Source organism: Condylura cristata, unplaced genomic scaffold (genome assembly GCF_000260355.1).
Source record: "Condylura cristata isolate star-nosed mole 26May11 unplaced genomic scaffold, ConCri1.0 scaffold00006, whole genome shotgun sequence".
Taxonomy (NCBI): domain Eukaryota; kingdom Metazoa; phylum Chordata; class Mammalia; order Eulipotyphla; family Talpidae; genus Condylura; species Condylura cristata.
The window spans coordinates 42,190,562-42,216,502 of record NW_004567107.1 but is presented as its reverse complement, the minus strand read 5'-3'; the positions used below and the strand labels follow the sequence as shown (position 1 = coordinate 42,216,502).

The following is a 25,941-nucleotide window of genomic DNA, read 5'->3' as shown; positions in this document are numbered from 1 at the left end:
AATTTCTAAATCAAACACCTGAAGTTATCCATCCCCTTGTGGGCAAAAGTCAACCCAAAAGGGATTGGTCCAAAACAAGGCATAAAAGTCCACCGCAAGACTAAAGAACCTTCTGGCCAGGACCCATAGAAAAGAGTCAGAAATGGCCAGACAAGTCTGGGAGGAAAAGAGTAAAGTCAGAATCAATATAAACACTGCCACAGTCAACCTCCCCACAGGTCTGTCAGCCACATCTCTTTCAACCATTCCAGGGCCAAGAAATAAACACGGTTTCTTCACATGTCTCCCTTTGCTCCATGTGGCTTCCTCAGGTCTCCTTCTGCTCTCCATCCTGCTCCTTCCTCCTCAGAGTCCTTCTCTCCTCTCCTTTTCTTTGCTCAGCTCCACCCTCCTACTGGGTGTGGCAGGGAACCTGGAATTTCCCATTTTCCCTAGGGACCACCCTGTTACACATTTGAGATTTTGTCATATTCATTTGTTGAGCAGCAGGCAAGTTGCAGACACTGCTAAAGTCTGGAAAGGGGGGAAGGGATGTGACATTAGAACTTGGGAGATAGCCATTAAACAGGCGATTATAGAAAACTTTTAATGGCAGATGAATAAAAAATTGTGAAGGAAAGATAGAGTGCACAAAGAAAGTGCAAATTGGCTGAGCCTGTTAGGATCTAGAAGATGAGAGAATTCCATGTGATCACTGGTGGCTGTGCTGCCCTTTGGCACCTTTGGTTTAAGTGGCTGGATCCCAGACAGGTGGATAATTACCATAATCACATAGTAAGGTGCTAAGTAAACCAGGAAACCATGCCATTGAGCTTATATTTTTCCCTTTAGATAAACACTTTTATTGGCCATATGTTTTTATTCTTTGAGCTGCCAAAATCTTATATAGTTTGCTCAAATTGGAAAAATAATAAACACAAGTCCAGGGAGCATGCAAACAAGAGCCCTTAATAGGGCAGTACTTCCATATTTGCCTTGTTGTCCACAGTCTGTGGACTTGGGTGAACCTGTGGCAAGGCAGCTACAGGTTTTCCTGCTGGTATTTATAAGTGATAACATTATTACTTATATTTTAAAGTGATATATAAACTTTCTATCATATCTTAGAGGGATTAGCAGTAACTGACCTCAGTGCATTCAGAAGGGCCATGTTTGCATTGCATGCCTCGCTCTCTGTTTCTCTCTTTATTTTTCCTGTTGAGGTTGCTTTTCCAATTCAGTCATTTCAAGTTTGAATTTGACTTGAATATCTAAACTGCTAATTAATTATGTGAATTACTTGCAGTACTTCAATGTTCTAAAAAGAAGTCTAAACTGATCCTTTTCATTAAAGTCAATGTCAGTTTGCCCCAAAATTTGGAGCTGTAGAGAGAAGTCCTTTTCTTCCACTTTAGAAGTCCTTATTTTTTAAAGGGCAGCCGCCAACAGCCATATTTTCCAGGTCTCAAATGTTCATGTTCTGGTCATGCTATTGTGAGTCCAGTATGCATTCTTTAACTAAATACTACTCTTGAAAGATCAAAAGGAGTACTCCCTGCTTTCATTTTGTTCTTGGCTATAGCTTGTGGATGTCTGTTTTTTTCCTTCATTACAAAGATTTCTTTCCTTTAGAAGAAAAATAAGTGGTTCTACAGATCATAAAGAGATCATTAGCATTTACTAATACAGTCTGTTCTTAAGTTGCTTTACTATTGCTTCTTTTCAGTATTATTTACTGAGTAGCTGAAATAATTGGGCTTTGAATTTTTAGATTACTATAAAGCAAGACCTATTGTCACTTATTGCTGGATATAATTGCACCATATGTATTTACTGAAGCTATTTATTCATTTCCCTAGTGGATAACTTTGTCAAAATGAGTTGAGATATTTTTGTTTATGCAACTGGAATCTAGAAAACATTTGCATTTCATGTAGCACTTAGAAACTATAGATATTCTTTTCCCCAGACATGAGAGTTGTTTAAGTTCTACTCATCATTTATTACTCCTTATTGTTGAGAGAATGAGTGATGCTCATATGAATATACAATTATGCTGAGTGATTTTAAGCCCCAGAAATGTAATTTTATTTTATTTTTTAAAGATTTATTTTTTAATTTTTTTTTTTTAATGCAAACAGGAATGGGTATAGGCCAAAGGTGTAGGGGCAGGAGATAAGATGATTCACCAGAGGTAGATGAGAAGCAAAACAACAAAACAAGGGGATCTATTGAAAAATCTCTGCAAGGTGAGCAGCTCCTTCGCTGGGATCAAATTCATGACTCAGTGGGTGGTGACAGCATAACACTGAGACTTTAACACCCTGCCACCTGCAAGGCCCTAGAAGTGTGATTTTAAAAGAGGAAGGATAGAATGGATGGAGGGAGAGGGGAGAGGGAAAGAAAGTAATCTATTATATAAATAACTTTTTTTAATTTGTTAATTAGCATTAGGAGCTTACTATACACAATAGTAAAAACATGTGAAAAGAACTCATCTGATTCCTGTTCTAATGGATCTCACATTTTGTAAGGATGTTTGGGAGGATAAACAAGCTTTGGGATTAAAGTGCTTTCCTGAAAAAGGTAACTCATAAGGATGAGTAGGATTGAACTAGGAAAATAGAAGGAAGAATTTTTCTACATAAAGGAAATAGCATGTGCCAATGTCCTGAGGTAAGAATAGACATTATATAATTGAGGAACTAAGATTCCTATGACTAAGATGGATGGAGCAAGAGTGGGAAAGAGATTGAGGTTTGGATAAAGTTGGAGAAATAGGCAGGAACTAACAATATCAAGCAAGATTTTGTAAGCCAAGTATGTTTTGGTTTTTATCTGAAAACCGGAAGAAAAGCTTTGAAGAATTTGACCCTCAGGAGTGATATCAGATTTCTAGTTTTCAAAAGATAGATGATGGGAAGGACAAGAATAGATGGGAGGATCCTTTAAGAGATTATTGAAATAGACCAGCTAGGGTGATAGTGCCTTAAACTGGGGAAGATCATATGTTAATTGACAAAAATAGATATGTTTGAGAGACACTATAAAGATTGGAGACTGGAGATGTCTTTGTGGGAGAGAGTAGTGGTGAGGATCACTGACAGAAGGCTTACACTGCTGGGTGAAGAGAAAGCAGGAAATGAAGATTCTGTTCTGGAGAAAAGGTCATTGTTAAGTGTTGAAATATTTACTTTGAGTTGTTTGTGAACCATCAGTCTCAATAATGAGAAGGCAGTAAAGTCTGGATCTCAGAGGTGAGGTTAAGTCAAGTTTAAGGAACAATAGTCCAGTCCCTTCAGATGTGATTCTGATGCAGATTGGCTTCTTAGATTTTACAAAGATAAACAGTAAATGAACTGGGATTTTGTTTTCTTTCTTCCTGGAGGAATTTTGCTTCAAATAGAATTTAGGAGTGCTTCAACAAATGTTAAGGCAAATACTTAGCAATTAACTATTTTTCAAAACAGCGTTTATTGAGTACGCAAGATGTATTAGGCACCTATGAAATTATGGAACCCTCTTAAAGGCCTGTGAATAATTTTTTTTTCATAAGTTATTTTGAAGAAATGTTAAGTATGCATCTAAGAAGGACTCAAGTTTTTTCACCATTGATAAACTGATAGTAAATTCTGGGACCGCTTTATTTGATGAAATGAGTAAAAGGTCCATGCTGTAAGGTATTGCTTTATTGGCTGGCTGTGCTCTTTCTAGAATATCCAGGTTGGCAATTTCATGCCAGGTCTCACTTTGCGTTTATTTCTTAGCAGTCCAAGCATCTGAATGGTTTATAGATGCATACTACTTTTTTTTTTTTAATTTGAGAATTATAGTTAGTGGGAAAGGAATATGCTAAGAACAGAAGTCTCACAGTTTTTTTAGTTATTATTAATGACTAATGCAGCAATCAAACTTTAGTGAGGATAATTGAAATAGGATAGTTGATTGTACTCCACAGCAAATTTAAGCTACTAGTATTTTTCACTTTGTAAAGAAACAAAAGAAAGTTCAGTTGGATTCCTTCCAAGACATGTTTTTTGTTTGTTTGTTGTGTTTTATTTATTTATGGCTTTGACCTCTTGAGAAGTAACAATCCCTGAGAATTGTGTGTAGGAAATACTTGATTAAACAGTTGAGCCAGAAAGCTGTGATTCTGGTTGCTGCTCTACTTACTAGCTGTGTGAGTTTGACAAGTCAGTTAAACACTCTAGACCTTCACAAATAAAATGGAAATAATAATACTGGATTGTTGGAATACATAAAATTCGATAATAATGCTTATATTTTATTGAGAATTTACTGTGTGTTACGTACTTTCATGTCAGAATTGTTGGCTCTGTGATGGCAAGGAGGTGAAATAGGAAAATATATCTTGGAAAAAATCTGTTTTACCTATTTTTTTATTATTTCTTTGGAGAACAAGACAGTTTAAATTCAATTACTCTAAATAATGGACCAATATTATTAAATCAATATAGTTGAGATGATTCACATTCATCACAGGCTTTACAATTTTAGGTAAAATTTTATGTCTAACTATCGTTCTTGTGAAGAGCAGAGTCAGGTTTCCAAAAGGAGGTAGAAGTTGCACTAAGTAGATTAGTCAGTGGGATTGTGGTTATGATTCTCAGTGAAGATATTTTTATAAGAATTATAGAGAGCAGAGTCAATGCATGTGTGTCAGTCATTGATTATTTTGTGGGTCTCAAACCTAAAAACTCGTAATTGGAATGGCTTAGTGAATTTAATGACAGTTTCTCTCTCAGAGGCAAATTGTAGGTATATAAGAAGGAACAAGTTGTGAGAGTGACTCCCTAACAACCAAGAAGAAAAGAGCCCAGGATTAGTAGTATCCAGTCAGAACAAGGAGGAAGAGAACAAGTGAAGAAATGGAAGGCTTTCTGAGCACCTATGTGTCACTTCAGCATGTGATGGGAAAGCCATGCAGAAAATCTTAGCTATGAAAGAAAGGAGCCTGGAGGTGACACATTTTAGAAGCAAGGGAGTGAGTGGTTTTGGTGAACCAGTGTGAGTTGTCACAGAAGATTGTCAGTCCTGGGACTGGGAGCTACAGAGAGATATCACTCTGTTTATACCTTAGTAACGACCACTGCAACTCATGGAAGGATTGAGTTCCAGTGTTTTCATGTCTGTTTCTCTTTTAAGCGGCCAGTTGCAGATGACTTTTAGCAAGTATCAAATTTACATTTGAGAAATGCATAATGAAAATCTACCAACTTTTAGTTGAGGAAAGCTCATTGTCAGGAAGCTATCCTTGCCACTGTCTTCCCCTGTCATAGTGGTGGAAGTTTTACATTTGAAAGTGAAAAGGCTTAAGATACAATTTTTTAATCCCATCTTTCCTACCCACTTGCATTTCTTCCAAAGCTTGTCAGGGCCAGATCTGGAATAGTAAGAGCCATTAAAAATTTGGCATCTTGCACTCTGTTTTTTGGAATAAACTCAGTGTGGGCCAATTTATGGTAAATTATTCTCTTCGTGTGTGAATTTCCTTTTCTCTCTTGGCAAATTCTTGCTTGCCTCTACACCCCTGCACACAGATCTTAAACACACACATTTATTACGGAATCTGTGTGGGATATGTGTGCAAGTGTTAGAGTGTGTGCCGGTGGCTGTACCCACAAGTGCATATGTACATATTTGCACCTATGTGCCTATATGCTAGCAAATTGACTCAAACAGTTTGTCTTAGAGGTTTGTGTTGCTGTATGTATGTTAGCATACATTCTGTTGCAACCAGCAAACAGTTTCTCAGTCAAGAGATGACAGAACTCAGCAATCATTTTGGGAAACACCATAGTAAATAAATATATTGCTTAGCTCTGTTAAACCAAGCATGCCAATTCTTAATAAAATTGAAGACAAGCAATGGTGTTTCTCATCTTAGCAGTCAAAGGCAATTACAGGGTAGCCAGTCTACTGCCAACAGGAGTGGCACAGCCAAGGCCTACTATAGTCCTTGTACTCTCAACACAGAAAGCTCTGTAGCTAAACATAGTTATAACCTGGGATTATACAGGATGTAGTTCCTGCCTTCCTTTCAAAGAGGTTGTCTATAGGATGGTAGACTGAAGTATAGCATTATGGGAAATTTCTTGACCTGTTCTTCAGGGATATTTGACTCAGGGCAGCTCAGGACAAGATCCCTAGGACCTTTTATCTTCCCATGACAAGCTCTAATGAGAGGCTCTTTTCTGGCAGTTTTGAAAACACGTTGTCTCAAATTTTAAAAGGCAATTTAGTAAAGTTTCTTTTCCTTTACACATGAAGAAGGAACACATTTATGTGCCTTGAATTATTCTGTGTGTGTTTAGCTCAAGAAAAAGGGTGTGGTAGGAAAACAGCTCACTCATTTTACTAGTATTGCTACAAATTTCTCAAGACATCAATAAAGAGATAAATACATCACATATACAAAAAATAGAACCATATGTTGCTATTAGTATTGCTTTCCCTCATTATTAGATATTCAAATAAGTGTGTGTACATATATATATATATTTTTTTTTCCCACCCTCCCCCAGTCATGCTATAAGACATTAGCATCCAGCAACAACATCATTGCATTTGGTAGCTTTTGCAATGTTGACTGATATCACTGTGAACATTAACTGGCTCTACCCAATTAAAAAGCCTTAGTGAGCTTACTGCCAAGGAAACCCAGGAAATCACTATTCTGTTTTACAAAGAATTCATTCTCTTCAGTTTTTTTTTTAAGCATATATTTAGCAAATAATCATTTGAGCATATGCCAAGCATTGTACCCTGTGCTGGTAATAAAAAGTCAGTCTCTTGTCCTCATAAAATTCGTAGCCTAGTAAGGGAAACAGTCCAATTAGCATACCTCTCTGTATTTGTGAGGCAATGGACACAAAGGCAGGCATCATGGTGGGTCATGTGAGGAATGATATTTTGTTCTAGTGAAGCATAAAGATGGCGTCACAGAGATGGTACTAAGCTAAAGGACTGGTAAGATATCACGAGACAGGGAGCAGCACACATAGAGCAGAGACAAAAGGAGCATGCTGCTTAATAAGGGAACTGTATCCCGGCTGGACTGGAGCTGGGGGAGGTAGGGATGGGGAGTGGTGAGAGGCTAAAAGGAAGAGACATACTTGGCCATGTGTATGTGAAGCCCCCACCCCTTTTTTGAATCTGTTTTCCCTCTTTCTGTTTCTGTTTCATGTCTTTTCTTTTGCTTACTCAGCTCTTTACTAGCCCTATTTGTCTTCTGAAATCTGAGGCATATTTTGGAGAATATTTCTGGCAATGTTTTTGAAGTGCAAAAGTATAACTCCTATGTGCTAAAGTATAATTCCTCCAACTTCTTTCAGTCTCCTCAGTTCCCTATGTTTTAACTATACCTTTACAATATAGAAAATTTAGGGGTATTAGGCCAAACTGGTTCAAATTCCAAATTTATGCTGGTATATGTCTATGAATGTAGGAGAGGTAGGAGTGCTCCTGATATTTCTTTTGTATCACCCACAGAGCCTATACAGTGATGGGCTGGGGCTGGGGATGTTCAGGCGACAATATGTGCATGGTCCATTTGTGGGGCAGGAACTCAGTTACTTGGTACAGAGACTAGTACTTACAGAGTTGAAAACAGTGATTTCCTTTAATATTGAGTAAGAAAAAACCTGAAATTTGCCTTTGTATATTTTATAAATACTTTACAGAAATATCATTCTTATGTAGATACATATTTAAAAAGATAGCTGCCTATAATGTGGTCACAGGTACAAGAAAAAATAATTTTATTGTTATTATAAATAATAATAATTTGACTGTTAGGTATATTTAAGTAAGATCAACTATGTAGCCTTGAATGTATTTGCCCTACTGACATGGAATCAAAGATATTTCTTAAGCTCTGACTGTGAACCTCTGAAGTACATATGCTATAGTATGTATTTTCAGATTGCAAGAAATCAACACTAATACACCACAAAATAGAAAAAAATCAGGCACTAACTTATTGTTATGTTTAAACAACCCCAGACAACCAATTTTTCATTATTTACCCTCTAACAGAAATCATTATTTGCTTGAAATTGTAGTTTGCTGGCAGCATATTGACATGACATGAATAATATATGATACTTTGTATTTGCTGAATAACTGATGAGAGTCATATGATATGCCTTAAATATCAGTGCCCCTCTGTGGAGTATTCTTTTTCCACTTGTGAATATAATGCCCACGATGAGGTTCCATATGTCCTCAGTTTCTTTCAATTGTTATAAACCAGACACTTGATAATTTCCATAAAAATTTAATGTGGTTCAAATCTTGGTATGGAAATAACATTTTTCTTTGTGCATTGTCATGTGTTCCTGAAAATATTTTTCCATTCTTTTCTAAAGAAAAACCTTCAGTTGTTTTGCCACTTCATTTAGAAAAACTTTTTAAAGATCAACTGCTAGCCATGACCCAAAATATTAATAAACAACAGATTACCTTAAACCATTGAGAAACCTGTGCATATTCCCCATTTAGATAACTGTAGTGTTATACAAATTTCCTAACCCTAAACATGAAACATCACAGGGGAGGAAGTTACATTTATGAACTAACTATATGACTCACTTTGTACACCAGAATAACACAGAAAAACAGTAGCTGGGATCTCTTTATTAGAGTTTAGGAAAATATTATAGAAAGCGTTTGAATTTTATAAATATTTTAATGATTCTAGATAACTTGCATAAATGAGTGTTGTAGGCATCTTCAGAATACTATAGTTGCATGCTCTGAAGTTATTGACTCATTGAGGACAATGTGTACTGTCTCTTCCCCATCTATGTTGCTGTGGGAAAATTTGAAGGCACTTCTAAGAAACAGAAATGTAAATCTATTTAAATACTTGGCAAGACCTATGGCAAACCAGTTTGGGGTACCCTGAAGTTAAGTGAACTCTCCAGTATTCTGCTAGGAACAAGAGGGATTAGACTGAAAATATGAGGGAAGTCACAAGGCAAAAACATTAGGAGACATGTCTTTAGTGCTCCTTGTGGAATTAGCAAGCTGAATGAACCAGAGCGAGGAACTTCGTATTACTTGTGTAATGAATTCATGAACTAGATACTTGTTAAATGTCTCAAAACATTTGAATTATTTTCTTTTCCTTCCTTTATGTAACACTTTCTACAAACTGATGTGGTAAATATTAAGACTGGCGGGAGCATCCAGTACTAATAAGAATGCACTGGGAAGAGAAACAACAGGGAAGCACGAGGCAGCCATATGTCCAAACACGAATAGACTGAAGGAGAAATAAAATCAGATGGCCCCAATGTGATTCTGCAATCTGTTTTATTTGTCCCATTTTTTCCTGACATTTTTCTACACCCCCCCCCCGCAATACTTTGTTTTCTTTCCAACCTAAATTTTAAAATTAGGCTTTACTCTTCCATACTCTTAAGCACAAAACTGCCATGGTTGGTTCATCAAAAATAAGCCCTTCCTTTTTCCCTTGAATCAAATTCTAATGATTTTTCAGCTGTTTTTTAAATCCCATAAAATGAACATTTTCAATCTGAGAGTAGTTTAAGGATACACAGAATACTAGTTCTCAAAGTGTAATCTTTAGACATTCTACAGTTATCACTAGGAATTTGTTAGAAATGCAGAAATCTCAGGTCCCATTTCATACCTGCTGAACCAGAATATATATTTTAACAAGATATGCAGGTGACTCATGCACAAAAAAGTGGGGAAGCATAATCCTAGAAGGAACCTTTGAAACCCCAGCTGAATACTTCTCCTCAAGTATGTGAGGCAGATCTTGGCCCTAGGCTGTTACTTTGACCTCGTGAGTCACAGGAGAAGCAGCCTTTCATTTATGTCTTTTATTGATGTGTCCATGATTTAAGTGGACTTGAACTCTTGTGCTTAATGTAAAAGTCACCTTGACTGTATCTACAGCATTAGAAGTATTTCTGACCTTTCCAACAGTGCCTTTCATCTCTGTTATCTTTGGACTGAAAATGGAAGATGTAAACTTAGCATATGATCATCAGTCGACTCCCAGCACTGCATAACATCACAGCATCAGCCATCACTAATGGGATTAATTGGTCTTGATGGATGAAATCAAATGTATATTTTAAAAAAGCATGTCCAGTATCCCAAACTCTTTTCTCTTTGGGTTTTGTTGACAAACAGTATAGAAACCTGATCAGGAAAGGTTTGTTATTATTACTGCTTTGAATATGAACTTGTGTTTCTCAGAACTCTAAATAGCAGATTAGGGGAGGGAGTAATATTCTGCTTGATTATTGGTTGCACATATGGACTAAATCCTATTTTAATAGTGTCTAATGAGCCGTTCATTTTCAGTACCTTACACAGATGCCTCTAATAGAAAGGGAAAGTAATATTTCAAAGGTCATCTTAATGCCACTTAATGTCAACAATCCATAATCAACAAATATATAGAGATGGTGATTACAGTCCAGTTGTGATCCTTTAAATATAAAATAATCCCTTAAATTAGCAAAGTGGTACAAGCTAAGGTTCTCTGGATTTGGGGCAACTTACACTTTTTTTTAAACTTACACTTTTTAATTAAAGTTTGTCACTTGCAAAAAATCTCAGTTAAAGAGGCTTTTCTAGAGCAAGACTTCGTGCAATTCAGGATTTTCAAAACCCAGGAGACTTAAAGTTCTGTCACAGAGTTTCATGCATTCTCCTTGGATGTGTCTGAACAACCCAAAATGTGCAAATGGAAAATGATGACTCTCTTCAGTGCTTTTTCTCAACAAGAGAATAAAATGGACACTGGAAATGTGGAATGTTTTGTTGGTTAGGAGACCACTGAAGGAACTTGTAAAGGTCACCTATTTCAGAAGCAACCAATTAATAGTCAGGAATTTAAAGGACTTCTAGTAGTAAGATTAGTATTGTGGGCTCTTATCCTATTTGCTGTGTGAATGGGGATAATCCCCTGAATGAAGAAGCTCAGTTTATGGCTGCACCCATTAGAAATGGTTGAATTCTGCAGAAAACTTTACCTCTGGAGATGTTATTAAGAAATTGAACAGTGTTTACAAGATGGATACTGGTGGCTCACATTGAAACATAAGAATCTCCTACAGAGCATGTTAGTAGTCTTGGGTTTTGGTCCCCACCTCTAGGGTACTGTTCTATAGATCTGGGAGAGGACCAGAGAATTTTCATTTCTTACAAGTTCTCAAAGCACACTGATGCTGCTGGTCTAGGTATTGCATCGTTGTAAATACTGTTTAAGGTTCATCATTATATAACCTGCCCATCCATATGCATTGACTTTGTTTCCATCTTCATGAGTAAAGTTCAAGTTTTATTCACCTTGTTGATCCTGTTGCCTAACACATAATGCCATTATTCAATATATGTTGGGGGGGGATGTTTTTATATATAATTATTAGCATTTCCCACCACCTCGCCCTCCCAAATTATCTACCCTGCATTTATCTCTCTCTCTCTCTCTCTCTCTCTCTCTCTTTTTTTTTTTTTTTTTTTTGTTTTTTTTTTTTTTTTTTTTTTTTTTTTTTTTTTTTTTTTTTTGGTATTCTGTTTTTTTCTTTTTATGCCACCCTCCTCTCTTTTGGATTCTGAGAACTTCTTTGCTGGTTGACTTATTTTTTCTTCTTGTAGTGTACCCTGGATTTGAACCACAGACAGCCTCAAGCTTAATAATCCAGTTATGTGGCACTGAGCTTATTCCAGGAAGGAGTAGACCTCAGACAATGATATTGATCAATTTTTGTGTAGGATTTGGTTGGTGGCAGTGACATGAGCAGTCAAGTGACAATTTGGTTCTTATATTTCAGGGTGGAGACTTTAGTTTTTAGGATGAGAACACATTTTGTCAAACCCAGCAGAATACCCAAAGCATTTAGTTTTGGTGTAACAGCCTTTTGTAGTTGTACGTGAATGTTAGCTAATTTTTAATGTTGGCATTTAGCAGAATTTATAAATCTAGAGGTAAGAGTACCTGAGGGAGAGGAAAGTCTTGTGTTGAAGAATTATAGGCTTTTCTCATAATGAATAATAACGATTCATTATAAAATTATTTGCTTTAAAGTTTTATCCAGACACTATTAGAGAAATGAACAGCACTTCCTTCCTCTTCTTGCAGAATTTTTAGTGTGGCAAGTTCAATCAAGTATGGTGCCCTCTGCATATACCTAAAATAAATTGAGCATGAGGGCCCCTCACCAAGTCATTTGTCAGTTTTACTGGTTTTGAGTTCATGATTTCGCCAAGGAAATGGCTCCAAGTTCATGGGTGGGTTTAACATATCGTGAGTTCCTGAATACATAAACTGTCTTTCTCCTGCCCTTACTCATATAACTCAGTAAGAATAAATCATAGTCTCCTCCCCTAAAATACTGTTAAGCTAGTACATATATGACATATACCATTGTCTTCTGGCCTTTCTTGTTAGGAGGGAAATATCTAATATCAGCTGGATTCTCATGATATTGTAGATAATCTTTTTGTTGCCAGTTTTAATGTGGGTGCTCATATTTCCTCCATTTCTGCTTTGAAAAAAATGGTCAAAATTTTGGGATGTAGTTCACTTTTTACAGATTTTCTTGTAATGAAACAATCCCATTGGTTTTTGATCATTACTTTTCTTAATAGTAATAATGGTGTTTCTATAACTAGGCATTTTACTGGACATTTAGCTAGAGAAAATAGGAAATGCTAATCTACATGCAGTTTGAGTGATCAAGTAGGCAGTTCAAATTAGTTCTAGGACATATTGGAGATCTCTAATCATTTTGAGGTAAGTCTGGTGTTTTATTTGCCTAATTATTTCAGGGAAAAAATATTTACATGAAACAGTTCTGTGCTGCCATGTTGCTGCCTTCTCTCTGACCAGTAATGGAAATAACTAGAACGGTGGGGATGCTTGGACCTATGTACCCCTGAGAGCTAAACCCAAAAGGCACCAACCCTACAGATGAATCTTCCTTGTAACTAAGCTACTAGTGTGTCAAGCCCACAAACTCATTTCAGACTTAAGAGTGGCCCACCAAGTGATTCCAAGTCGAATAAACTGAGCTCTAGGGGCTTGCACTGAGTTGTTAAAAGAGTCTTGGTCACAGAAGCCTGCTCGCTATAAATAAGAGGTTATTTTTGCCTTTTATTCTCAAATTTGAGACCTACTTGAATTACTGCAGTTATAAGCTAATTAACTTCTCTCTCTCTCTCTCTCTCTCTCTCTCTCTCTCTCTCCATAGACATTATATGCTTTTCATCCTGTTGAAAAGTTGGCTTCGTCAGCAATCATTTTCAGCCCAGTCTAAATTTATTTTTATGTGAAATAGAAGTCAGGAAAACACCAAAATTATTTTAAGCAAAATATCAAAATTGAAATAAACCAACATATGTCTGTGAAACATGTATAACTCTCAATCAAAAATAAGTGCAACTTTCATAAATTTCTTAAAATAATCCAGCATGCAAAATCTGGACAACTTAAATAGATGGAGTTATGACATGTCTGGTTATTCTTTCTCCTTATTTCATCCTTTAACTTAAAGATGAAAATTCAAATAGCCAAATCCTACTATTTCTCATCCTTTCATGAACAAGGTATCATCATCCATTGTAATAGGTAACAGAATGGAGAGGTTTCATGACATTACTTATAGTAAGGATAAATTACTCTTGAATTTATCTTGAATTTACCTTCCATACTTATGTTCTGTCCTATCCACCCTGTGGGTATCTTGAATTTACCTTCCATACTTACTTTCTGTCCAATCTACCCTGTACATTTCTCCCTAAAAGTGAGATTTCTCAATCATTTAAAGTATGGTACACTTTGTTCTGATTAGTTTTTTCATTTATATGTTTCTCTCACAGAGGAAACTCAAATGGGATTAAAACTGTCAAAGTGACAAATACTCTGAGATTTAGTTCAAAGAAATAGTTAAAAGGATAAATGCCCATCTCATCTTTATGCTTCATTTAGAGGCTTTCTGTAACACATTCTCTTTATTTAGATTGTCACTTTAAAGGGTGATCATCACAATGACCTTGTATTAGTGGCTGATATTTTGCCTACAAATATACCTATCAATACATATTATTGACAAGCCAGTGAAAGATTTCTTGAAATCTTCAGCCTTTCATTTTAAATTATTCTCTTCATGAACTCAATGACAAAATTTCTTTTAAAAAATAACTAGAAGTATGTATTCGGGAAGTAATTTAGCACTAAATTAATTGTCTTCCAGTTTTCTTTTTTACAATGTACTAAAAACTTCATCCATAGATTAGGCCTTACCCTATATGTTAATAAGGTCACTTTTTGATAGCTAGGGATATTTATGATCATGATGATTCACTGGACACATGCCTTTTTCATCACATACTCTTACATCTTCAATTCACCTTTTTTTCTCATACATCACTTTGATTTTTCTTGTTAGTTTATTAGTTGTAAAAAGTTTCTTCCTTCCTGGTTCCTTCAATTTAGACCAATTTGGAAATGGAAAAGTGTGTTAATTTTTTAATAAATCTTTAAGACATGCATTACTGTATTTTTATTAACAGAGCCAGATGGCTCACAGCAAATTTTCACTGACATAAGTAATCACAGAAATCAGTTTGGGACTCAAATCTGGTATGGAAAGTGGCATGTATACTCAGTGGAAAAATGCAGTTCACATAAACATATGACTATTTTTAGAAGTAAGATTTGTTACTATTTAGATTTCTTTTTTCTTTTAGGCTAAATACAGACTAAGGACATTTACCCCCACCCCCGACCATGCCCCTTACAAACCAAACACTCAAGTTCCTTTTCAACAACCAAAAATTGTTTTCCTTTTGCAGTTTGAAGGTTGCAAAAAGGCCTTTTCAAGGCTTGAAAATCTCAAGATTCACTTGCGGAGTCACACGGGTGAGAAGCCATATTTGTGCCAACACCCAGGCTGTCAGAAGGCCTTCAGTAACTCCAGTGACCGCGCCAAACACCAGAGGACACATCTGGACACTGTAAGAATGGTTGCAGCTTTCCGACTTCCAGCCCAAAGCTCCGGTGTGAGGAAGTGCCTGTTTGATAGTAGGATGGCGAAGGTGTTTGCTTTATGGTCTGCAGGTTATAAGGACAATGCCAAGGGCAGCAGTGGAAACTGGTATAGGGCCAAAAGGGGCCCATTTGGCTCTCCCCTCATATTTCTGTGGGCGCAAGTTATCCTAAATATTATAACTGCCTGGGACAAACAGGTTCCTTCCTTACTTTCTTAGACAGAGCAGAGACAGTTTAGGGGCTGTCATATAGTACATTTTAATTTAAAGAATGACTTCAAGGGATTAGACATTAAAATAAATATTCAAATACACTAAATATACAAATATATTAAAATAGATTGATACCATATATGATTGCTAGAAAGAGGAAACAATTTTTCCTTACCCTAGTTCATTTTTTCTTGACATAAAAACGTTGAGGTTGGCATGGTTATTGGAATTGGCCTTTTGCTCTAGAAACCACCTGGTATTTTCACCTTCAAGCTATTTAAAAAGAATCAGCAAGTCTTTCCCAAGGGCTCAGTTTCATCTCACTTCCTATGTGTTAACAACCACAGATCCATTGGCAAAAACCCTATGAGAACAATTGATTTTTCATTATTATACCTTAACTCTCTTAGTACTGAATATTTTGCTCATTTGCAAATGCCTTTTCTACAACACTGTCTTTTATTTTCTCAATTATGTTGATCATCCTCCTTTGTATTTCTCACATTTTGATGCCATTTTCCTTACATGAAACTAGATAGAGTATATGTAATTTCACTTCACTTACCAAAGCCATCAGGATAAATGTATTAAACACTTCACAGATCTCTTATCCTACTTTCTTGCAAATAATGTATTCATGACAGTACTTTTTCAGTGTTAACATTCTGATGTCTATTATTAAACTACACCAGAGTTTGAATTTTGAAGATACTGTTATTTCTACACACCTTCTCATACATATTTAACACGATTCTTTTGATGTTATAGTTGACATATTTATTAAATTTATATTAGTCTCTACTAGTCATGTTGATAGAAGTCACTTTAGCTATATGTCACATAACCTTTCTAAACAAAATTACCTCCTAATACACATAAATGTGATGTAGCTTGCCTAGTAAGTATCTGAAATAAAATTAGAGTAAAACAGGCATAGGTTGGCCATTTCTTCTCTAGCTCTAGCTGAATTGAATTCAGTGATTTTCAACCAATAGTATATTAGATGAATAAATTTGGTGAATAGCAGGATTTTACAAAGCAGAAATAGGAAAAAAAGAATAAGGTTATGGTCAAATGCCCTATTTTGTATATCTAAAATAGTCTTGGCAAAATCCAATAAATTTTACAGTTTGTCATTAAACCTTATCATGGAAGAATGAACATTCATGAGACAAGATTGTCTTGAGAAATTGCTTCTACTCTGGCTAGTTATCTGTAGTTTGAAAGAACTATTGTGAGGCTAAGTGTTACGGTTCTATAATACTCATCTTACTTGGAGCTAATTTTAGCTAATCAAACTAAGAGCATTTTCTAAAATAATTTTGGAATTTAAAAATATGTGTTCCTTTTTTAAAACTTTTGAGGAACACTACAGTAATTTCTTAATTCAGTTTAATGTAGTAGCTTCTTAAAAGTCAGCTATTTTTATTTTTTAAAAAGTATTTCCCCATTAAATCTTCTAAAGACATTTTTCCTTGTGTTACAAATCATGTCCTGTTTAAATTTTTATTGCATTTAGCAAATTGATAGGTCCTTTTAAAATCATATAGAAATTAAAATTTTGTTTTAAAAAGTAAACTGTAATAGCTTAAAGAATTTATTATTTAAATTTAGGTTCCAACTCCATTTTATTAAGTACTGCTGTCAAAATTTTGATAAAGTGTCTTTTTTCAATTACATGGATTCTTATAGGAAAATGATTTTCGCAGGAAATACTGAATGCATAATTCTAACCCTCAACATTGTCATTTTTTTCTCTATTTATATTTTAATATCTAAACTGGGGAATTCATTTTATAACAAAATGGAAAATAATATTTTAGAAAGTGCAGCATCACATTTAAAACTTAGGTAATCTGAGATAAAATATCTTTCACCAATACCACCTAGACCATCTCCTGACTTTGCAATTTTGGCATACTGACACCCAGTTGCTGACAGCAGGGGAGAGAGTGCAGGCCAGCTGAGAGGAATGATTAATGTTCCACCCTTCTTCAAGGACATCTTAAAATCAAATGTAAATTATATTACCCATTTTTATCTTTCCAACCCAAATAATATTGCCCATGATAATAATAACATTGATTAATAATAACATTGATTTATATAACATATTAATACTCCCCCAATTTTTTTACATGTAACATCTTCTCTGGTACTCAAAACATAAATTTATGTGGTCACAACACGACTGCCAATAAAGATATTGACTGTCTTGACCATTCCTAAATCTCGAGCAGAAAAGAGAAAGCTAGTATAAGAAAATCACGTGAATTGATCACTCAAATGGCAATTCATTAGCAAGTGATAAAGTCTAAATGGCTCACCATTTTGAAAAAAACAGTTCACCAATTGTTTGTTGTTAGATCCTTACCATATAACACAGTGCACAGCATATCATGGAACAGCTGTGGGATCCTCAGTCAGTTAGTCAGTCAGTGAACAAACATATAGATAATCAAACTTAGAATTCAAATTGAGTGTGTCATGTTAAATTATATACTCATGACTTTATCTTGTTCTTGTAGTCCAGAATGTTAACCAAAAAGAAGTACATCATAAATAACAGTACCCTCACTATATGTCAGCCTACAAAAATGATAAGCATAAACATGAAAACAGGAACAAAATATAATTTTTTTAAAGATTTATTTATGCTTTGGCGTACAGGCCAGAAATGCAGGATATGAGAGGATATTCCAGAGACAGAATGGGGAGCAGAACAGAGGTACTGAAATACACTGCTGAGGGTAACAACAGGCAGGTCAGGAGAGGTCTGCTGCTCCATGTGGGTCACCTCCCTGGCCAGGAATCAAACTTGTGCTACAGTGACTGCAAGAACTTCATAGTACTGTGCATTAACCCATTGCACCACTAGGGAGGGTCCCTATAAATAATTTTTTAAAACTGTTTTTGGTCATTTGATTTCTGGATGAAGAATCTTATTTTGGAGATGGAGTTTCAATTTTCTTTCTCACATTTCACATCATGTAGGGTACACTGCTAATATAGTATCTGATAAGATATTAAGGAGACAAGTATCTGATAATACATCTTGTAAGCACAGTTAAATTTTGTGATCTTTTTTTAGTTCTCAGAAGATTTTTATTTATTCTGCAACTTAGAAGTCATACTCTTAAACTCTTGCTTTGACAGTAGGGATATGTGCTAAATTTGAATCAATGTGTAGTGTTCTCATTCATTCATTTACCCATTTAGACCTAGGCCAGTCACTAAGGATACAATAGTAAAGAAAATTCTAGACTCAACCTTAGCTTTTATACACCACATCTTTCAGGAACATGAGGGAATATTAGTACCCAAAACTTATGTTCTCCTTGCACTCAGTCCAAGGTTTATCCACATAATCCAAGTCCACCACCAAGACTCCCTTCCCTGCTAAACTAATAATATTAATGTTTCTCTGGATGATTTTTCACTTGTCTGTTTGAAACATACTGTTTCTAACTCACTTTTACTAATTTTCACTTTTAATGCTCTTCTTCTGTTTCTAAATCAGGTTTCTTCTGAAACATTCCCAGTCTTTTCTGGACTTTTCTACAGCTCCTTTACCTGAATGATTAAAGAATATGTGTATTCTAGTTTCTGACAGTACCAAAGATTGTTTTCAGGTGAACACAACTGTAAGTATGACTAGAGATGCTTATTGATAATTTCCACATTTAAAAATGCTGTAAGACCTAAGTCTTTGTGGTAAGACTATAATCTAAAAGCATCAAAATCTTAAAAGTCATCTAAGCTAGACCACCATCTCTTTGCTTCTTGAAAATTTTTTTCTCTTTGCCTTGATTAATGTTTACTACATTTCCAATTAAAATGAATGACTATTAATTATCCATTATTTCACATTAGTCAGTTGGTTACAGTTCGTTGTCTGAGGTCAGTCTGAGGTCTTTGAAAAAATTTTCCCAGGTTACCTTTATGATTTAACCACAGCTGCTGCTTTCTTTCTTTCTTATTTAGAAACCTTATGCTTGTCAAATTCCAGGATGCACCAAACGCTACACAGATCCAAGTTCCCTCAGAAAACATGTGAAAGCACATTCTTCCAAAGATCAACAAGCAAGAAAAAAGGTAATTTTAAATGATACTTTATCCAGAAAAAGCACCTTTAAGTTACTTATACATTTCTGGAAACTTCTGCAGCACATTGGAAATCTTACACTTCTCAAAGTGTAGCATACTGGAGACATTTTGAAGAGGGAAGTCTTCCATGAGTAATAGCAAGACTAGTGGTTTTGTTAGGGGATCTATATACCAGATATGCATTTAGTAGGAAAGAATGTATAATAAGAATTGGAGAAATTTAGTGAAATCACCTAAAATGCAAAGTAACCAAAAGCTTTTATGAAAATTAAGTCCAAACAGTTAAAGAAAATTGAATGGCAAAAACAAAACTTTCCCTGGAGATAAGTGCTTTTTTATAAAATGTCAATTGACGAAAACCATTTTAACTTTGATGAAGAAGGTAAGTGAATCTCTAGGATAAGTAAATCCTTCTCAAGGCTTAAAGGGGAAAAAACTTCTTAGTGGACCTGTGTATGAAAAGCTGCAAAAAAATTAAAACTGAAATTACTTTGACATCAGTGAGGTTATTAAGCATCTTTCAAACTGATTCATAGAAATTACAGTTGGAAGTTCAGTGGAGGAAATGTTAAAGAGCAACCATCCAGCCCAGCTAACTTACTAACCTCATAAGATTGCCCATGAGTGGTTTGCTTCAACACCTCAAGAGATGAACAACTTCCTACCTTTCAAGACATTTCCTAATTACTGAGTTTGTAAATTTTGGGACCAATGAATATCTTCTGACTATGGCAGAAAACATGTTGACCTGACCTTTGACTTATGAGCATTTCATTTGTGTTGAGATGGCTACCTGATTCATTCAGCAGTCCTTCATGACAAATTTAAGAGTTTAAGATTCAAGTGATTGAACCCCATGGTGTGGTTAAAGCCCATGATTAAGGTTTTCAGGTCACCATAGCTTCTAGCTAGCTAGATTCTCACATTCTTTTGTGGTTTATAGTAATTTTACACTTTTATGTTGGGAAATGCTTTGTAGTCTTTTTTGTTACTTAAGCGTTTTCTTCCATGAGAGGTGTTAGCACAATGCCAGTTGAGGGCTCATATATGGAAAGAATTTGACCTCTTCCCTGGAGTTAAAAAAAAAAAAATACCCAGTTAGAAGGATTTGATAGATATTCTTAATTGCATACAAACTTACCCTTGTAAGTCGGTTATTAAAAGAATTTTCCTCTAGTAATATAGCTAAATCTCTTTAATTGGAATCCCAGTTAATTGATAACAGATCATTATCAACAAAAGATAATAGATGGTTATTCCACATGGATTGGCCATGTTCTTGTATTTTAAAAGAACAAAGGAACTGCTAAGTGAATTAATAATGTTAATTGTAAGGAGAATGCTTTATATTCTTAACAGAGTACTGTTGCATAATGTAAACTGTTCAGCAAGGCTACAGTCTAATGGTTTTTGTTACTGTCTGTGTATACCTTATAAAATTGAAGTAGTAAGTTGAATTTATTTTAAAAACTCTTTATGAAAGTTTTTGCTACCTAAATATGATCATTTGCCACTTCCAAGTTGCCCCAGCTGAGTGAAGTTTTACTGTAACAGCAAATTTATCATAAGATTGGAGTACACCATCATAGAGAGTAATAATAGTTTTCATGGACATGAGAGAATATAAGTCCCATATCTGTTAAATAAGCAGCAATGAGATATTTACCTTAATATTGTAATTTGGAGAGTGGGTAGTAAACAAGGTATTTCATGAATTGTTAATGGTTTCTATCGGCAAACATAGTATAGCCTAGCCTCTGTATAAAGGAAAGGTAGTTATGATTGTGTGATTCTTGAAATACTAATTTAAAAATAGTCTCTTCATAGCCTGCAAAATATAAATTTTAGGCAATTTGCACATAACCTTCAATAGACAATCTAGATAATAAGAATATAGTTTTGAGGAGCAGTGTTAGTTTAATACAAATATTTCAATGTTCTCTTAATTTTGCCTTATGTAAAATGAGGTATTATCGCTCAAAAAACTTAGTGTTGACATGTACTCTGTTTTCTGCAAATGGTTGAACTGGATTTAATGTCCATTGACAAGGTTATGTGTGCTTATGTTCCAAATTTTAACCTCTTTAATCTGAAGGTTTTAAAAGTACTTTATGAATCTGTGAAGGAGTAATATTTGAATTAAAATAGTAAAATTTGTTCCATACTGTAAAAATGGAAATGTTGCTCCCAAGAGTAGCCAAAATTTGGTAAGTTCACATTTTTAGACCTTATGCTGGTATACCTGTATGTAATACTTACATGGTACAATGTTGTTACTAGACCTCTGAGAGATTCTAATTGCTAACTCACATCAGGGCTTGGTATTTGAAATATTTCCTGGCAGCAATAATAAAAAAAAGAGTAAGAAACAATAAACCTTTTAAGGCAGAATTAAGATTATTTATGACTTTAATTAAAAATTGAAAACTGGCATCATTTCAAAAAAGTCTTTACAAAAATGTGAATTCATCAAAAATAACCATAAAAATTCCAAGGTGATAAAGGCACAGTGGAGTAATGGTCCCAGCCCTTGGGAATTGTTTTGTTGAAAAGAATAAAACCCTTTTCTGTCACACCCTGTTAGTCATGGACTCATTTAATATACCCTGCCTGCCTGCCTGCCTATCTCTAATCCTCTTTTTAACTTCCCCCTAGACACTAAATGACATTATTTGGGTCTTAACGTTGCCGGCTTTATAAGAACCTTCTCTGAAATCAGGCCAGTGACACCCTCAACTCTTAAGACCTACATGTATCAGGAAGGCTGGGATCTCATAGGTGATGCCCTGCCCATAGATATGTGGTCCTTTCCCACATCTGTTAGACTGTACTGAAAACAAGGAGAGCTAATGAAATCTCAACTAAATATTATTCAAGCTGTGAAAAGAAACAAAAGGGGGACAATGGAGCTCTTCTTCAAAGGAACTGGGATAATTTGGCTTATTGCATGTAGAGAGCAACTTTTCTCTTTACCCAATGTGTAGGTATGCACACCTACACATCCCATCCCATCAATGTAGTTTACTAACCTGAGTCCAGTAAATGGAAGACTATGCAGATAAATGAATAGTGAAATATTCAAGTTGCCAGCTATGGTCTCACCAGTGGGAATAGAATTTAGCCTTTGGAGCAAAAGACAGAAACTCCCTTTCAATTCCTCCTGATAATGAGTGTTGAAATAAAAGAAAACTAAAGCAATAAGGCACTTGAACTTTTCTTCAAAGCTGTGAGCTTTATCAAAAATTTTCACTTTCACTTTGGTAGTGCCATAGGCAGAGGTTTTCCTTCAACTCAGGCCTAGTATCAAAATTGGCTTTATAAAAGTGAAAGCCTAGGGTCCTCCCTGGTGACACAGCGGGTTAAAGCACAGCACTGAGAAGCTATAGCTACTTCAGCATGAGTTCGATCCCTACCCTGGAGGTTACCCACATGGTGCAGCAAACCTCTTCTGACCCACCCGCTGCTCCCTTCAGCAGTGTACTTCATCAGTCTGCCTGTTCTGCTCCCCACTCAGTCTCTGGTGAGTCCTCTCACTACACCTGCACCTCTGGCCTGTACCCCAGTTCTGTATGCATAAATAAATAAATCTTAAAAAAAAAAAAAGTGAGTGCTTGAAAACTAAAAGGAGTACGGGGCTACAATTGAAAGGTGACATTCCACAAAGATTCCAAACTTCAGGTGTGATCTGTTAAACGTTTGTTAAACATTCACCTTTGACCCGCTGTGGCTTATGACTTTCACTTTAACAACCTCAGTACAGTTTGTTATAAACCAAACACCGAATTTGAAATGTGTCTGAATGCAGTATGTATTTATATTTTCTACTTAAAGAACAGCTCTCTGTAGCTTTCTGGCTAAAATAAAGTAGCTTACTGACTGAAACGCTCTTGGTTTAGATTGGCAATTCTTTAAAATCTGTTCAGAGCCACTCCCTTACCTCCCCTGCCCATGTACACAAAAGGTTAAAATTTTTGTTGATTTGTACATGAGCTCATCTTGCTTTATACAGTTGTTGCAATCTCGAATAGCTAGTGTGGAAAAAATATATTTTCTCCTAAATAGAAGTGTATATTGAAAGACCTAGTGAGTCTTACTTTTCTATCAGTTGCTTTCTGTCATTTATATAGTAGATAGTATGTGCAAGTGGTATATACATAAAGACCTTCCCTGATTTTGATAATCCCCCACACTCACTCCCAGTTTTCCCTCTCCCCTCCTCCCCATAAAAATTCCAGCATAATAAAGGTATTCCTTTCTTTGTTCTCTGTTCAAGAATAAATTTAATATCACTATTGCACTTAATGGAATATTGGTATTAGGAATGTATCATGGACATACTATTCGGGATGAACTAGAGCCTCCTTACCTTGCCCCCTTCCTCTCATACATCAAAAATCATGTTTGAACTCAAGTGAGGGCAATGCTATTATAGGATTAAACATTAAAACAGTCCTAATTGTTTTTTGAGCCACTAACTTCTGTACTTCAATAATTATTGGTGACGAATTACTTACATCAAAACAATTACTTACCTCAAAACAATGGTGAGATACATATTATTCTTCCTAAATATACCAACTCTTCAGTTGAAGGTAACTGACTTCAAAAAGGACACTAGGTATGCTTTTTTTTTTTTTTTTTTATAAAATAACAGTTTATTTTTACATCATTTTGTACATTTTTTTTTAATCTCAATTGTAATCCCCGTGGGTTCCCCATCACCGAGTCACACGTGTGCCATCACCATAGTCCCGTGCACTTCCCTCCCCATCCCCCCATTTGATCCCATTCCCCATTCCACCCCCACAAAATATCTCTGGTATATGGCTGTTCATTATTCTTGTTATTTTCTCGCCTGGTCCATTATACTCCTGCTATGAGCGAAACCATCCAGTATTTTTCTTTCTCTTTCTGGCTTATCTCACTAAGCATGATCTTTTCCAGCTCCATCCAAGTTGCTGCAGAAGACATGTGTTTCTCTTTTTTGGTTGCTGAGTAATATTCCATTGTATATATGTACCGCATCTTTTTTATCCAGTCATCTATTTTGGGCATTTGGGCTGCTTCCATGTTTTTCCAATTGTAAATAAAGCAGCAGTAAACATGGGGGTGCACGTATCTTTTTGAATCATTGTTTTTGTGTTTTTTGGGTAGATACTTAGGAGTGGGATTGCTGGGTTGTAAGGAAGCTCCATGTTAAGCAGTTTGAGAAACCTCCAAACAGTTTTCCATAGTGGTTGTACTAGTTTGCATTCCCACCAGCAGAGTAGGAGAGTTCCTTTTTCTCCACATCCTCGCCAACATTTGTTGTTGCTAGTTGTTTGAAGATGTGCCATTCTCACTGGGGTGAGGTGGTATCTCATTGTGGTTTTAATTTGCATCTCCCTTATTACGAGTGATGTTGAACATTTTTTCATATGCTTGTTGGCCATCTTCATTTTCTCTTTCGAGAAGTGTCTTTTTAGCTCTTCTGCCCTTTTTTTGATGGGGCTGTTTATTTTTGTTGAGATTCGTCGGTTCTCCGTATATTTTTGTGATCAGTCCTTTATCACTGCTTTTGTGTGAGAAAATGTTTTCCCAATTAGTGGGCTGTCTATTTGTTTTTTGTAATGTCTCTTTTGTTGTACAGAATCTCTTTAACTTGATGTAGTCCCATCTGTTTATCCTTGCCTTCACTATTGTAGCGTTGGGTGCTCTATCTTTAAAGATGTCACTGAAGTGTATGTTGTATAGTGTTTGACCCATATTTGCTTCCAGGTATTTTATGATTTCCATTCTTATGTCTAGGTCTTTAATCCACTTCGAGTTGATTTTTGTGACTGGAGTAAGGCAGTGATCTAGTTTCTTTTTTTTGCATGTACTTCCCAGTTTTCCCAGCACCATTTGCTGAACAAATTTTCTTTGTTCCTTGCATCTTCTTTACTCCTTTGTCAAAAATTAGCTGTCCATAAACTTGTGGGTTTATATCTGTGTTTTCTATTCAAATCCACTGGTCTGTATGTCTATTCTTATTCCAGTACCATGCGGTTTTGATTATTATGGCTTTGTAGTATAGCTTGAAGTTTGGGATTGTAATGCCTCCATTTTGATTTTTCTTAGACATGAGGGTTTTGGCTATTTGAGGTTCTTTGTTGTTCCATATGAATCTCATCAACATTTTTTCTATTTCTTTGAAGAATGTCATTGAGATTTTTATTGGGATGGCATTAAATCTGTATATTGCTTTTGGCAAGATGACCATTTTGATGATGTTAATTCTCCCAATCCATGAGCAGGGGTGTCTTTCCACTTCATGATGTCTTCTTGTATTTCTTTTAATAGTGTGTTGTAATTTTCTTTGTAGAGGTCTTTTACCTCTTTGTTAGGCTGACTCCCAGGTATTTAATTATTTTTGTTTTAATTGAAAAGGGGATTTTTTTTTGTAATTTCTGCTTCTTCTAATTGGTTGGGTATAGGAAAGCCTCTGACTTTTGTGTGTTGATTTTATATCCTGCTACCTTGCTAAACTGGTGGATGGTTTTGATTAGTTCCTCTGTGGAGCTGTTAGGGTTTTCCATATAAATTAACATATCATCTGCAAATAAG

The 25,941-nt window shown here is 35.5% G+C and overlaps 1 protein-coding gene across 1 annotated transcript in view; it reads left to right on the top strand.

The window, feature by feature from the left end:
• Positions 1-25,941, top strand: part of GLIS3 (GLIS family zinc finger 3) — a 453,341-nt gene that overhangs the window by 331,210 nt on the left and 96,190 nt on the right. Inside the window, exons 5-6 of the mRNA XM_004677635.1 lie at positions 14,842-15,003; positions 19,234-19,344. Coding sequence (XP_004677692.1) covers positions 14,842-15,003; positions 19,234-19,344 — 273 coding nt within the window. The remainder of the gene's footprint in view (positions 1-14,841; positions 15,004-19,233; positions 19,345-25,941) is intronic.